General features: G+C 37.5%; 1 protein-coding gene across 5 annotated transcripts in view; it reads left to right on the top strand.

Annotated features, from left to right (window-relative positions):
- The window catches only part of LOC139756060 (uncharacterized), a 55,335-nt gene that overhangs the window by 22,126 nt on the left and 17,515 nt on the right, over window positions 1–15,694 (top strand). For 4 of the 5 annotated variants that reach the window (XR_011714250.1, XM_071675059.1, XM_071675057.1 and 1 more), the window contains 3 exons: window positions 1,544–1,638; window positions 10,362–10,472; window positions 11,947–12,116. Coding sequence is in view for 4 of the 5 variants with exons in the window: in XM_071675059.1 (XP_071531160.1) it covers window positions 1,544–1,638; window positions 10,362–10,472; window positions 11,947–12,116 (376 nt within the window). In the remaining variant the exon portion in view is untranslated. Of the gene's footprint in view, window positions 1–1,543; window positions 1,639–10,361; window positions 10,473–11,946; window positions 12,117–15,365; window positions 15,412–15,694 lie in introns of all 5 variants that reach the window. The other variant, XM_071675060.1, reaches the window with a different exon arrangement.

The raw sequence follows: 15,694 nt of genomic DNA, 5'->3' as shown, positions 1-15,694 counted from the left end.
ATTGGCAGGGAGGAACAATTCTTAGTTTTCATTCTCCTCACTTTGCATTTGGTGTAGTTCTTAGCCCATTAGCATCCCTAATCTGAAATGATCCAAAATCCAAAAGTTAGAATTGAGACAGCAAATGTTGCAGAAATGAAAAGGAAAAGGGCCATGTTTAAGAGCCCTATTTATTGGAGTGGGATGGATCCCAGTCGCATGTTGCGTTCAAGTGGACCCTTGGATCCAACCAGCCCCCTTTTACTGGTGGCACTGCTCTAAATCGGTGATGAAGAAATATTTTTTGGTTTTTATTCCGTTAGATATTGTATAAATAAAAGAAAGTAAAGAGCTTTATGAGATTTGTGTTAAGAACTGTTGTATTTTAGAAAAAGAGGGCATAGGATTGGGATTAGGTACTAACAACCCATATATAGATGAGGGAAGGGAAAAATGGATAGTGATCTAGGCCCAGAAATGGGGTATGTAACAAATGCAACAGTGGTGGCTCATTACACCACCCCCACAGTCCTTCCTGAAACCTGATGATAGTATGTCCCTGTCTAGGAAGGTTCCAGCTTTTCATGTTTACTTGATAGTTGAGTCTAAAGCATTACAGTGCATCATTTCTCCCAGTCTTACCTCAATATTTGACCCTTTTGCTGTGCACTGTAGTGTTGGTTTTCTTTCAATCTTCTTTAGGTATTACTCCAGTTTCAGCTCCAAAGAACTGGCTCTGTGTATTCTTGTACCATTAGTTAGATCATAATGCTTGGAAGGGTGTGCATCACATTAGAATTGTGTGGCCATTGGTAGTTAAAAAGTGGGGAGTGTTGTTATTGTGAGATTTGTTTCATTTCTTACTCTTCTGAGCTTTAGGACTCTTTCCCCTTTCATGCCTTTCCTAACAGCTTTGAGGGACCCATTTTTTAAAGGGTAGGTTTTCTGCTTTCTCATGAACTCTTGGGTTTTCTTTTCTCTCCTTCCTTTCTGTGTTTTAGACATTTTTAGTTTCTATAAGGCCTGATCTCACGGAGGACTTTTATATGTGGCCAAAGCCTTCAGAAAAAGAAATCTCTGGGCGAGTATAGGTGTAACGTACAGTTTCTAGTAACTCTAGTCATTTTGTAGGGAAGAAGAAAGCAAGAAAGTATGCATTGTGTTTTGGTAGAATATGGATCAGGAAGGACATGTTATTGTATACCTCCCGCTTACCCAACCTTTTAAGCTTACACTGCTGTTGCAACTTATGGAATGAATGCATACTATTGGTTTTAGGATGGCATCACTGAATGAAACCCTGTGCCTACCTTGTATTGGTTTTTAGGCATTTACATTAAAAGATGTGTGTGCAAACTTTTTCTTGCACTTTGTGTTGCTTCCAGTAAGACAGACACTGGAAGGAGAGCTGCAGTTTCCTGTACCCAAACTGTACTTTACATCACAGAAATGTTTCCTTTTTCTTAAAATCATCAAAAACAATTGCTTGAATAATGATAATCTGATATGTATCTAAAACTCAGGTATAGCTACTACATTAATAATAATTGGCCCTCTTTACCAGGAGTTCCATTAACTATCAGCTAGTTACTTTAGTGAGCCTTCTAAGTATGATGGCAGTGCTTAGGCTCTTAGCAAGTAACTCTAAGGGGATCACCAGTAAGTACCCTTGATATAAACCTTTGTGGTTCTGTATATTGATCTACTGCATGGTATGTTTAGAAATGATCTTAGCTTATTTATACTTTACAAAAAAAGTATGCTTTACTTCTTTTAGGCTAACTCCCTTAGTTGCTCTATGTAGTGCTCTCATAATCAGTCAGATTTACCCTAGGTTGAGAATTAGAATGGAGTGACTAAGTATGCCAGTCATGCCTAATGCAGGGAAAGTATGTAGCTATAAAGTGTCCTGAAGATAGTGAAGAACCTACATGAAAATTATATAATCACTGTAATCAATTCTCAAAAACTTTTGTAACTAGCCATGATGTCAGACTAACTAACTGCTTACCTCTTTACTGCCATGTATTGTTCTTATTTTGTGATGCTGTCACAAAATCTTGACTACATTTTGTGAGAATTTTTTAGTGATATTTGAATTTACTTGGCAGTTAGGCGTGGTGTAAACTTTTGACCTGTTATGCTTAATTTTCTTGGTGTATGTTTCGTGCTTTTTTGATCTTAAAAAGATTTGTATCAGATGGCTCTTGGAGAGTTTTAGATTACTGATCATCTCACAGTTATCGATATAGGCATATTGTGGTATCTTTAAAGGTCTCTCATGGTGCTGATATAGTAAGAAACCATGGAATATATTCAAGCATACAGCAACCAGTGTTGTTAAAAAAGTATATTCAGGAGTTTTGTGCAAAGATATGATAAACATGCAATTGCATATTTCATATGGTTTTCAAGAAAGTGGCTGTTGGGTATAAAAAAAGAAAAGCATGCACCCAAGAGGAGAGTGGCTCTAGGCTTGTCTCAGTTTTTTTTTTTTTTATGCCTGTTCCTCAAAATGACAACAGTAGAATTAATCTGGTGAATAATTCAGAAAGATATGTGGATGGTTTCCATTGACTTAGAGGATATTTACTGGTATATCTCCTTAAATCCACAATTTGAGAATTTCCTTGCTTTTAGGGTTGGCCACCAAGTTTACAGGATCAAGATTGCAATTTTTGGTGTAATTATAACTCCTAGAATTTTTCAAAATTTCATGATGTTTACTGGTATATCTCCTTAAATCCACAATTTGAGAATTTCCTTTGCCACCAAATTTACATGATCAAGATTGCAATTTTTGGTGTAATTATAACTCCCAGAATTTTCTCAAAATTTCAGGATGTTTGTATAGAACATCTAAGGAGACAAGGAATGAGGGTTGTTGTTTAGATAGATAACTGGTTTGTATGGGCAGATTCTCTGGTTAACAGATGCTCTGAGGCAACAAATGTTTGGCTTTGTGTTTAAAGTAACAGAAATATGTACCTGTTCTGTGAGACAGTAAAGTGGTCGGGCCTGTTTTAAGATACAAAAAAATATCCTTTGTCCATTCCTCATGATTTAAAGGTAACACTTAGAAAGCTTGAATGAATTTTTGCAAATTTTTAAACTACAGAGATTATGTTTGATGACTATACCTGGTAAGTTGTATAGAAAGGTTATTGATTGAGGTGAAGGCATGTACAGAGCATTAGACTGTGGAGGAGCAGTGTGTTTTCATAAGTTCAGAAGTGGTAGAGGGTGTGAGGATCAGGTGTTTCCACTGTGTGAGAAATGCTTAGAAAAACAGATGGCTTTGTATGTGCCATTTATGGATCTGGAGAAAGTGTATGATAGGGATGATAGAGATGCTTTGTGGAAGGCCTTAAGAAATTATGTGTATAAGAAGGAAGAGAAGTGAGTGAATGGTGCTAAATGAAAGTTGATCTGTGGTAGGGGAATGTGATGTCACCATGGTTGTTCAATATGTTTTTGGATGAGGTTGTGAGGGAGGTATATGCATGAGTCTAGGAGAGAGGGGTGAGTGTGCAGACTGATGGGGATGAGAGGGCCTGGGAAGTGAGTTGGTTGTCATTTGCTAATGATACAGCACTGTTGGTTGATTTGAGTGAAAACCTGCAGAAGTTGGTGACTGGAAGAGTATGTGAAAGGAGAAAGTTGAGAGTAAATGTGAATAAAAGTATGGTTACTAGGCTCAGCAGCATTGAGGGACAAGTTAGTTGGGATATAAGTTTAAGTGGAGAAAAACTGGGGAAGTGAAATGTCTTTGATATCTGGTAGTGGACTTGGTAGCATATGGAACCATGGAAGCAGAAGTGAGTCATAGGATGGGGAGGGGGCAAAGGTTTTGGGTGCTGAAGAATGTGTGGAAGGAGAGAACGTTATCTCAGAGAGCATAAATGATGATTCTGGCAATATACTGTATATATTCTATTATCATTATTTTAATAATTAATCACTGTTTCCAGCGTCAGTGAGGTAGCGCCAGAAAACAGATGAAGAAAGACCCAAACACACGCATACATGCACATACACGTACATATACATACATATGTACATAAGTATACACACACGTAAGACATATACAAATATACACAAACTTGCTTGCCTTCATCCATTCTCAGCACCACCCCACTCCACAAGAAACAGCATCGACACCCCCTACTTCAGTAGGAATTAATTAGGCTTTGATATGAACAAATTCTTTTAGGTTTATGTCAGTCCATGTTTTCAAAAACTAGAGCCTAATTTGATAGAAAGCCCTTTAGGATAGAGGCATGGAGACATTTTGTTGGGAAACATCATATGCTTAACCCAGTTTTTGCATTATGGCAGTTCCTGAAATATACTGCTTATATTGTGACTGAAAAACTTTTTGTTAATTCTAGTTCTCATGTTTCATGCTCAGGAATGAGAATTTCAAACTGGTAAGGAGAAATGTTAATAGTTGATACATGTCTATTGTTTATGGATGGGGTTGTTAGGGAGGTGAATGCAAGAGTTTTGGAAAGAGGGGCAAGTATGAAGTCTGTTGGGGATGAGAGAGCTTGGGAAGTGAGTCAGTTGTTGTTCGCTGATGATACAGCGCTGGTGGCTGATTCATGTGAGAAACTGCAGAAGCTGGTGACTGAGTTTGGTAAAGTGTGTGGAAGAAGAAAGTTAAGAGTAAATGTGAATAAGAGCAAGGTTATTAGGTACAGTAGGGTTGAGGGTCAAGTCAGTTGGGAGGTGAGTTTGAATGGAGAAAAACTGGAGGAAGTGAAGTGTTTTAGATATCTGGGAGTGGATCTGGCAGCGGATGGAACCATGGAAGCGGAAGTGGATCATAGGGTGGGGGAGGGGGCGAAAATTCTGGGAGCCTTGAAGAATGCGTGGAAGTCGAGAACATTATCTCGGAAAGCAAAAATGGGTATGTTTGAAGGAATAGTGGTTCCAACAATGTTGTATGGTTGCGAGGCGTGGGCTATGGGTAGAGTTGTGCGCAGGAGGATGGATGTGCTGGAAATGAGATGTTTGAGGACAATGTGTGGTGTGAGGTGGTTTGATCGAGTAAGTAACGTAAGGGTAAGAGAGATGTGTGGAAATAAAAAGAGCGTGGTTGAGAGAGCAGAAGAGGGTGTTTTGAAATGGTTTGGGCACATGGAGAGAATGAGTGAGGAAAGATTGACCAAGAGGATATATGTGTCGGAGGTGGAGGGAACGAGGAGAAGAGGGAGACCAAATTGGAGGTGGAAAGATGGAGTGAAAAAGATTTTGTGTGATCGGGGCCTGAACATGCAGGAGGGTGAAAGGAGGGCAAGGAATAGAGTGAATTGGAGCGATGTGGTATACCGGGGTTGACGTGCTGTCAGTGGATTGAATCAAGGCATGTGAAGTGTCTGGGGTAAACCATGGAAAGCTGTGTAGGTATGTATATTTGCGTGTGTGGACGTATGTATATACATGTGTATGGGTGTGGGTTGGGCTATTTCTTTCGTCTGTTTCCTTGCGCTACCTCGCAAACACGGGAGACAGCGGCAAAAAAAGAAAAAAAAAAAATGTCTAGAGAGTATTTCACCATTAATGTCCTTAATTCTTGTGTCTTGTTATAGGATCAGGCAGCAAAGGTTTTGGAGATTAATCAAAACTTCTGCAAATGATTTTCCTCCCCCATTATTCATCATAAAAATGTGTAGTCCTAGGAGAGAACTGATTTTCCTGTAAAGTATATCCGATTCTATTACCTTCTTTGGTAAGACTTACATATGGTGAAGGCTAGAGAGGGAATTTGGTTACAAAGTCAGCCTTTAGCTTGGGAAAAGCAAATTTCAAGCTATATTCCTCACTCACAATTACTACATTGTCCAGCCCATTGATTCCTCTAGGGTTTAAGTCACTTTCCAGTGATATTTATAGTCCGAGATTGAATTACTTGTCAGTGAGGGGATTGTAGGTTGGATGGTGTGACAGCATGGCTAATTACATGATGATGATCAAGAATTGTATGGTTATATATCTTTTTTAAGATTCTTTTTTAATCACTCACAGGATGCATTATAGTTACAGCAGCCACTTGCCAACCACTGGGGTTACATTCCTGGAAGACCTTGTGACTGGTAAAACAATGGTTAGCAAGGTATAGGGCTTATGGGAAATGGGGAGGATAGGAGGAGTGCCCCTTGAGATACTTTTTTTATGTTAGGTGAGATGGCATGGGCAGCTGAGGCTATGATCATGGCCATCCCATATAATGAACATGTTATGCTTCTAAAACAAAATGCTTCTTTTGAAATAGTACAATGTAGTGGTGTACAAAACATGGCATCTTTTCTTTTATACTTGTTTGCTGTTTCCTGTGTTAGTGAAGTAGTGCCAGGAGCAGTCAGAGAAAAGGCCTCATTTGCTTACATCTAGTTGCCATGTTTAATGCACTGAAACCACAGCCTCCTATCCAAAACCAGGCTCCACAGACCTTCCTGTGATTTCCCCCACTTGCCACATATGCCCTGTATACCACATCATTCCAATTTACTCTATCCTGTGTACAAAACTGAGAGGTTAATGAAATGATGACAGTGTGTCACCTTCATACTCCTATGAAGCAGTCAGCCAGCTACAGTTCACGAAAGTTTTCCTTAATGCTTGCTCTAGCAACACCACTTGGTCATGACACTTTTTCTGTGTCTGCCCAGAAGTAGTGGTCTTCTGGATTGGGCCACAAGTAGCTGATGGCCACATGACACTTGCCCAGTGCATGGCTAAAATTTTGGCGGTGTCATGGGTAACTGTGGATGCTCAAAACTTGATGCTTTGATTGGCAAAATTGTGTCTGTTGTTCTAAGAATGTATACTCAAAACTGTGGTTGGGAAAACGAACTAGGTAAGGAACCTTTATACTTTTTCTTTTTGCGTGCATTAAAGCAGGACTGTGGCATATTGAACTTTGTGTTTTCCTTCTCTGCTTGGGGTAACCTTAACAACTTGTGAGAGTGCTACATGAGGTGAAGGCAAGTTAGTTGTCTAGCTTTAAAACATGCATTGCACAGGCTTGCAGATGACTTCTTGCTTGAAACTTGCTTGTTCCAGTGGAAAAAATGCATTTATTGTTCCTTTCCATGGTAGGACTGAGATACAGCACATTTTGTTAAGAGTATGATCCACTGATAGTCTTGAACTTTTTAGTTCAGTATGGTAGAATTTATTGATTGTTTGCATGAAAGGATTGATGTACAGTTTGTAGTGTATATGTATTCTCTTTAGAGTGCATTTCACTTCACCATTTAGTCAAATGTACTGTCCAATGATACATTTTTAAGTAGCTTTTGTATTTAAGCTTGTTTGTTAATGCATACCCCACCTCCATGAATGGAAGAAGGCGATTGAATCATTACAGTGTATATTTTGTTCCTGATCTTTGCTTACCATTGGTTGTGCTCTGAGTGAAAGTCACATTGAATGAGGCTGTCATCAATAGTGGTTTGAAAGGAGTACAGTGTTACTGAGGAACCTCTTGATCCAAAGAAGTCCATCATATTCATGCTCCTGCTGTTAGTAAAATCTTGAAACTGCAGGAAATCCTTAAAAGGAGTCCTGGGGTTGTATGATAACGACATGTACCTGTTTGTCATTGATTGACTGCCATCAGTGGGTTGAAATTTTTTCATTCATATCATTGTAGATGCTTACCCTGCAGGTCTGAAATTTTGCTTAGTTGATGCAAGCATGAAAGTAAAACAGTTATTTTTTTTTATAACTATCATGTCTTAGAAGTATTGTTGAGTCCAAATTTAGTTTTGTTTTTAAAAGTTGCTGATTTCCCTTTTATAGTGAAAATGATTCTTTCTAGCTATCTTCAGAAGTTAACCTGATATGTAATGAAGAATCTGCTTTACAGCTGTAAGATGTTTTAGAAAATCCTGGGAGTTATTGTAACTCCATTCCATATGAGCCTAATTTTAGAATATTTTTTTTTCTGCATTTCATTCTATATACAGTAAAGGAATCATCAAACTCTACTTGCAAAAATCACTTATGGAGAGGCTGTATTATTTTTGATGAATGAAACAGTCTCGTTTAAGAGCTTCTCGTTTCAAAGCTTTGAAGCTACAGGAGCCCCATAAAAGTGTTCTTGGTGCTGGGTAGTTGATAATTATACATATTTGTGGATGGGATGATGAGGTAGGTGACTGCAAGGGTCTTTGAATGTGAGGCAAGTCTGCAGTACTAGATGTTTGGACAGATGAGGTGAATCACTTGCCATTTACAGATAACATGGATCTGTTGGCAGAGTAAGAGGGAACCTATGGTGGCTGATGATTGGGAGACAGTGTGTGAAAAGAGAAATTTTGGAATGAATGTGAATAAATATAAGGTAATTAAGAGCAGCAGGGAGATGAGACAGGATGGCTTGAGAGTGTCTGAATGGAGAAATCCTGGAGGAAGTGTAGGGCTTTAGATAGCTGGGAGTGGACTTAGCAATAGATGGAACCATAAGGGCTGAAGTGTCTCTTTGAGTGGTAAATAGGGGGTAAGGTCATGGGCAAATTGAGGGGTATGTAGAAGGAGAGGTCACTATATTTTAGGGTGAGTATTGAGATGTTTGTAGGCACAGTAATCCTAGTGGTGTTGTATGGATGTGAGTCTTAGGCCTTGAATACAAAAAAGGAAAGGGTTGGCATGTTAAAAGTGGAGTGCCTGAGACAGTATTTGATTTCAGGCAGTTTAAGCATATAAGGAATGACATTGTATCTACCTAAGTACCGACGTAAGAGTACCAATGATGAGATTTTGCCAAAATAGCATGGCTCGCACATATCACTTGCTACATTGTGCTCGTTGAATTATGCAGTTTCTCTTCACCACATTGCCTCTCGTATTGTTTATTCATGGTTCATTAGGGATTGACTTCAACCAAAAGTCTGATCTTTTTTTTTGAATGCTTCTGTGGTCACTTCATGCATGTTTCTTACTTCTCCTGGTAGAAAATTAAGTGATACTCTAGCTTGTTTGCAGGACACTTGTAAATGTTTATCTTATATCTCTTGTAAACATGTGTCTTATACCTATTTATAATGTTCCTAGGAATAACTCCTGACTTGTTAGTTCTGCATTTCCTTGCTAAGATGCTTTCAGATTAAGAATTCTATTCTTTATGCCTACTGCCATGCATTTATTGTTCCTCTTTTCTTTTTAGATTGCAGAGTTAAATTCTTTCAGACTCTCAAAGTAAAATTCATATGCTCCTGGTCATCAGTTTTGCTTGTGAAGTGTCTTTATTTTCTTTCCAGCTTGCTTATTTCTTTAACTGGTTATCGCACAACACAATAGTGTTCTGTTTCGTTTCTTATACATACACAGTTTCATCATTTGCTCTGTCTGTTTTGAAAGTTCTCATTGTCATATCTCTTATGATTTAGCTTGAAAGCTGTAACTTTCTAAGGTGTTCTTTGAGTTCAGTCTTATCATCTGTAGCAACTATTCAGTTTCTGACACTTTCATGGCTTTCTGTTTCTTTCTCCATAGGATCCTTGTGAGAAGGAACTGATACACTGTTAATGATTCCGTGGTATATTTGCATGAATTTCTCCTGACAGAATTCTAGTTCCTTCTCTTCCACTCATATGTAGATAGTATCCAGGTTGCTTTGTAGTTTCTCTTGGTATCTTTCTGTACTCATGGGCTGTACTGTTTTACAAATCTCGACTGTACTCTCCCTAATGTCCTTATTTATGTTTGAAGTTAGGATTATAAAAAGTATTGAAGCTAATATTGTTCCTTGTTAAAAATTCCAATCAATTTTCTTCATTTACTCTTAATTGCAAAAAGTATTGAAGATAATACTGTTCCTTGTTAAAAACTCCAATCAATTTTCTTGGTCTTCTCTTAATATTTTGCCTTGCCGCTTAGATTGATATTGTTTGATAAATCAACTTTATATACACATGGAAAGAGTTTAGAAATGCTAAGATTTGGATATATGTGTTTCACTTAATACACTGAACATAGGTTGAGGATGTGGATGAGTAAGCTGAAATGCAGTATTTATCAGACCCACCCTTTGGCATTAGGAATGGAATTAATGATAAAAAAGTTATGTTTGTTGTCCATCTATCTATTCATGGCACTAGTATCCTTGGTAAAGATTAGTATTTAAGTTTGTGTAAGCTACCTTGGTGTGCTCAGGGTGTGAATGTGTTTTTCTCATTTGAGTAAAGATTAGTCCCCATAACAAGCAATATCCTGCAGATTTCAGACACTGGTTATTTTATAGGTCTTATTCATAGTTCATAAGTGAAATTTTTTATTATACTGGTAATGCATACAGTTGTAGTCATGATTTCTATTAAATTTCTTATTGCATGGATGTTTGATTTCACATGTTCAGGAAAGCTCTTTTACAGGACTACTCCCTCCAGATTTAGAAACCAGTTCATGGACTAGCTTTATAGGATGTGTGATAATGAAGCTGGCAGTTGCCATTCCAACATCACTACTCCTTCCATGGCTCCAAAGTGAGTGATTTCTTATAATTTTTCAGCTTGAAGTATTTGAATTCTGTTATTAGATTATTAGACTGTGAAACCCAAACTGATTTGTTGAAGTTTTTCATCCCTATGTTATATTTCAATGAACTATTATCTAGATTTCAAGAATTCATTTTTATTTAGTTTATACCATTCTCAGGTTTCCACATGATAGAAATTTTTTTACTGGTAATTGCTTCTTTTTATTGCCGTTAAAATATTCTTTCCCTCTGAAATTCACATGTAGTTCTTTGTGTTAAAGAATTGCTTGAACTGTAATACAGTTTTACACAATGTGATATGTTAATGGTTTGTGACTTTGCTCTTCTTTTCCTAGGGTTATATCTCAAACTTACCAAAATGCTGTTTTGCTCAACAAATTTGTGGGTGTGTATGGACTGAAGCACTAAAGATTCCATATTTCAATCAACATAACTAAAGACCTTACTGTTGCAAACTTTTTGAATTTGAATTTAGGGTGTTTTGAGCAAATGTACATACAAGATTAGAATACCAAGTAGCTCTTTGATAGATTGACCTTTGTAGACCTCTGGTTCAATTAAGCCAAATGGCTTATATGGTGACCTACATATGTTGCATTCACCCATAGCAGCATGGGTCAGATCTCTCTGTTCAGTTGTGGCCCACTCTGTTAGATGCTTTAGGTCAGCAACTGTCAAAAAGACTAGAAAGATGAGTTTTTGAAAAATAAAGATTTCCCAACATATCAACATGAGAAGGAGAGTCACATGAAAAAATCTTTTAATCAACAGAAAACAATGGCTAAAAACATCAGACCTCCGTGTCAAGGAAGGCAAACACAGCACCATGCAAAGTTGGTTGTCAACATCTAGGATGTTATTGATAAGATTGTGTCTAGAAATGGCAAAGACTTCATATTGATCCCTTCCTAGGAGAGGCGTCTCAGAAAAAGTTAGGGATAGTTTGAAACATACAGAATTGTATGAAACTTGAGTTTGGATTGATCTAAACCCAAAATAGTCATCTCTGACAATGAGAGGGTTTTTATGTCTGGATGTTACATCTGTTTCTCCAACTCCTTTCCCAGCCCTAAGTCTCATCAGAGAAAGTTTTCAGGAGTTGCCTCTGAGGCACTCAAAAGCCAGAAAATTACTCAGATTGTACAGATTCATGATCTATGCCATCTCCCATTTAGGTTTCAGTGGAGGCCCAGTACTTTTTCTGTAAGAAGAAAGACTTAAGAGACTTGTTCCAAGAAGTTCCAGACAGTTTATTCTAAAGCCACTAGACAGTCATTCTTATAGGCTTGTATGAGGCATCAATATGACAGCATAATCATTTGATATTGTGTGCATTCATATCCATTGGATATTTTTGTGTAACAACTCACACAGGTTTTGGATGCTTTTTTAACAAATTTGTAGACAAATATCTTGTATTAAATGATCTGAAGATACAGCTATTAATATTAATATTTCAGGCATTCTGAAAGATGGTAGCAGCATTGAAGGTGTTGGTCTTCCATCAGTGGTAACTCTTGGGTTGCTTTGTACACAAGCTATAGTGGTACCATCACTGTTGTTGTGCACTGCACCCTCTACCATTATTTGGGCTATGGCTTCACTGCTCACGCTTCTGTATTCAGCAATGGTAAATATATATCTTTTTTATTGCTCATTTTAGTCTGTGCATGTGTGTTTATCTGTGTGTTTGCACATATACTTTAATCTGACTTAATGAGCACAGTATATTCAAGACTTAAGTTTTACTTTAGATATTTCGAATTTTCCATAGACTTGTGCATGAATGATCTGATTAGATTTCAATGTTTAAGGATTATTTTGATAGTTTTTATATTGAGCTCAAGACCTTCATCAGTTGATACCTATCTACATAAAGATTTCATCAGTATATTTTTAGGACAATATACTAGAAACCTTTTTAAATTTGGTGTTTTCATGTTTTGTGAAGTGACATAACATTTTTCCCAGCTTTTTAGCTTTCCAGAAGTCTTGTGATGCTACCACACTGAAAATGAATCCTTTATGGTGTGTATGTACGTCACTGTTGTATGTCATGTGACAGTGCAAGCTCATCTTGCCTGGCTATGTCATCCATTTGCCACTTTTGATCATTATTGCAAGTTCCTTTTCTTAGGCTTAAACCAGATATGATGTGGAGCTTTATATCAATAGATTTCAGATATGTTCAGAAAACAGCATTTTACTACATTATTTGATGGAGTTCTGAATTTTATCCTCTTATTCAATGATTGGAGGATATTTAATTTGTTCTCCACTTGTTATACATGTCTCTGCCTGTTAGTATTGCTTTCACTTGCTGTTGTAATAATGAGTCTTGCCACTGTGAAACTTTGTTGATATTGCATTCAGGGTACATGCTAATGCATGTGTAAAGATACGGATAAATTTATTCCAAGTTCTGATATGGGGGAATAGTGCAAAATCTTGACATTAGCTAGCTGTGTTCTATGCTGAGCATTCATTCACATATTCATTTTATGGATAACCCAGATGTGTGGATTAAATGTGAAGGGGCGCTGAAGAACACCTGGAAGGGCCTTTGTCAATTTCCTTTGACCACTAGTTGCTGATAAAGTTAGATTTAATCAAATATAGGGAGATACTCAATTTAGTAATTCTTATCTCAGGTTTAAAGATAGGACCATGTCATTAATGTTAATGATTCAGAGCTGAAGTTGAGTTGTTTTTGTATCTTCATTGAAGAATTTTGTTTCTGATTACAATTTTTTTCTGACTTTCTGCTGGGTTTTTATCAGAGTTGGTGAGAATACTCTATGTATCCATCTATTTATATTTCTGATGTCCATTCCCGTTGGGAACTCCCACCAAGAGTGTGGCCATGGCAAAAGAGTCCACTTATCCTTTTCCTTACTTTCTCCCTTGTATACACCATTCTATGCATTCTTCCCCCATTTCTCTCCCTCAAGTACTCTTGCATTCTATTTCCTCATGTCACAGGTTGGTCTTCCTCACACACCCACTCCTTTAATTGCATCATCAAACACTCTTCTTGTAAATTTCCCATCCTGTTTTCTTCCACTTTCCCAGCCAGTTCTAAGTATTATGTTCCACCTTTCTACCACTCAACAAATTATTACCTTTGCATTTCGTGCCTTGTCATATCTCTCACATGCTCCCTCATTACTTTATTCATTCCATGTAGTCCTATCTCATGCTCCCTCAAATAACTTATTTCCCCAGCCTGGATTCTTGACCTCTGTGACATCCCCTGTCCATGTTTCAGCTATATAGGTCAGGGTTGGCAGGACTGTGCTGACCCTTAATCCTTTCTTCACTTCCATTCCTTTGCCTCTACCCACATTATTCTATTGAGGGACCCAGTGACTCTTGTACCGTGTATTGCTCTCTCCGATATCTCATCTTCCATATCATCATACTTACCCAAGATAGCTTCCAAATACTTAGATTCTGTTATCTCTCTTTTTCTCTCTTTAGTTTAGTATGCTTTCTTCTCTTACTCTATAGGGCTTTGCAGAATCTGCACCTTTGCTCTGTTTCCTTTCAACACCATTACTTTACTTTTACTCATATTTATCTTCATTTCAATACTTACATCATAATACATGCTTACAGCCCTCTGCAACTCCTCTTCACTCTCAGCAAACAGTACAGTATCATTTGCAAACATCCTTGTTACCAGCCACCATACCTCACCGCCACATGCCGTCTCTACATCCCTTCAACCTAGTTTTGCTTTCATCTCTCTTATCACTCCATGTTGACGTCACACCCACATGTTTACCAAAACATTTTCTCTTTTCTCCATCCACTCCTGCACATGATTTTTCCCCTTTGTAGAAGGCTTCACTCATCCAACAGTTGTCCCCCTTCCCCATGTATCCTTAACACATCTCTTAAAGCATTTTACTCAACTTAGACAAAGGCCTTTTTCAAATCCATAAAAGCTGCATGTAGCTTCTTACCTTTTGCCAGATACTTTTCCACTGTCATTCTCACAAGAAAAATTTGATCCACACATCCCTTACCTTTCCTGAAACTCCCTTACTCCTCATTTATTCTGCATTCAGTCACTTCCATCACTCTGTCAGGAATGCTCTTGCATACACTTTTCCAGGAATACATAATAGACTTATTCCTGTATAATTACTACATACATCCTAGCTTCTTTCCCTCTGGATAAAGAGATATAATAGCTTTCACCGTAATCTTCAGGCATAACCTTTTGCTTCCATGCTGAATTACATATCAAATACATCCACTCCATCATACTTTCTCCTTATTTCAACACGTCACTTGTAATCCATTCATTACAAGTTAGAATACTCATTTGTTTGCTCTGTAGTATTGACGTGACGTGTACATTCATCACTGCTAAACCTTTATGTTAACCAACCATCATTTCTAAATTGTATTGGATATTTATAATACTTAATGAAATACTAATTGTATTAATCATATGCTGAATATAGAGCCAAAATGTGTATGGTAACACACACCCATATTTGCATCATCAGCCTCATTTACTCATCATTCAGTTTGTTTTGTCTTACTGGATTTTTATTAGACATGAGTGTACTGTTTTTATTGATCAGCTCAGATCTCAAGATTCTACAGGATTGTATGTATAGTTACATCCATACTTGTATTTGGATGCAAATTTATTGTAAAATCCTACTGAAATACGTGCAACCATGCTGGATTTTTATTGGATTTTTACTCTTTTCTTGTCAAGAGGCTGTGATGGAAACACCCATGTTGCTTCAGGATAGTTTGGAGCTGGGGATGGAGCTGGGGATATACTATCCTTTTGCAGTCTTCTTGTTCAGTTTGATTTATGAAGTCAGTTTTTTGTAATCACTGCTTTGTCTTTCAGATTTTGGCCAGAATTGGAGTGCAGTTTTTTGTCAGTAAATCATCAGGTGATTATGATAAACATTCTCACTTGTATGAAACAGTGGTCCATGTCAGTTTTTTGTCAATCCATCATCTATAAAAATTTTGTCATTACCATAGCTTGTTAGTGTTCTTGCCATATTTTAATGTTATATAACTATGCATGAAAAGGATCTCTAGTATGTTCAGAAACCAGCATTTTGTTATAGTCTTTAGTGCACTTATGGCCTTTCACATGCAGACTCCTCATTTATCTCACCATCATATTTTTCTTTCGAGTCATCAGTGTTTTATTTTTCATTGTGCCCG

Source organism: Panulirus ornatus, chromosome 20 (genome assembly GCF_036320965.1).
Source record: "Panulirus ornatus isolate Po-2019 chromosome 20, ASM3632096v1, whole genome shotgun sequence".
Taxonomy (NCBI): Eukaryota; Metazoa; Arthropoda; class Malacostraca; order Decapoda; family Palinuridae; genus Panulirus; species Panulirus ornatus.
The sequence above is the reverse complement of the archived record's forward strand: the minus strand, read 5'-3'. Positions and strand labels throughout refer to the sequence as shown.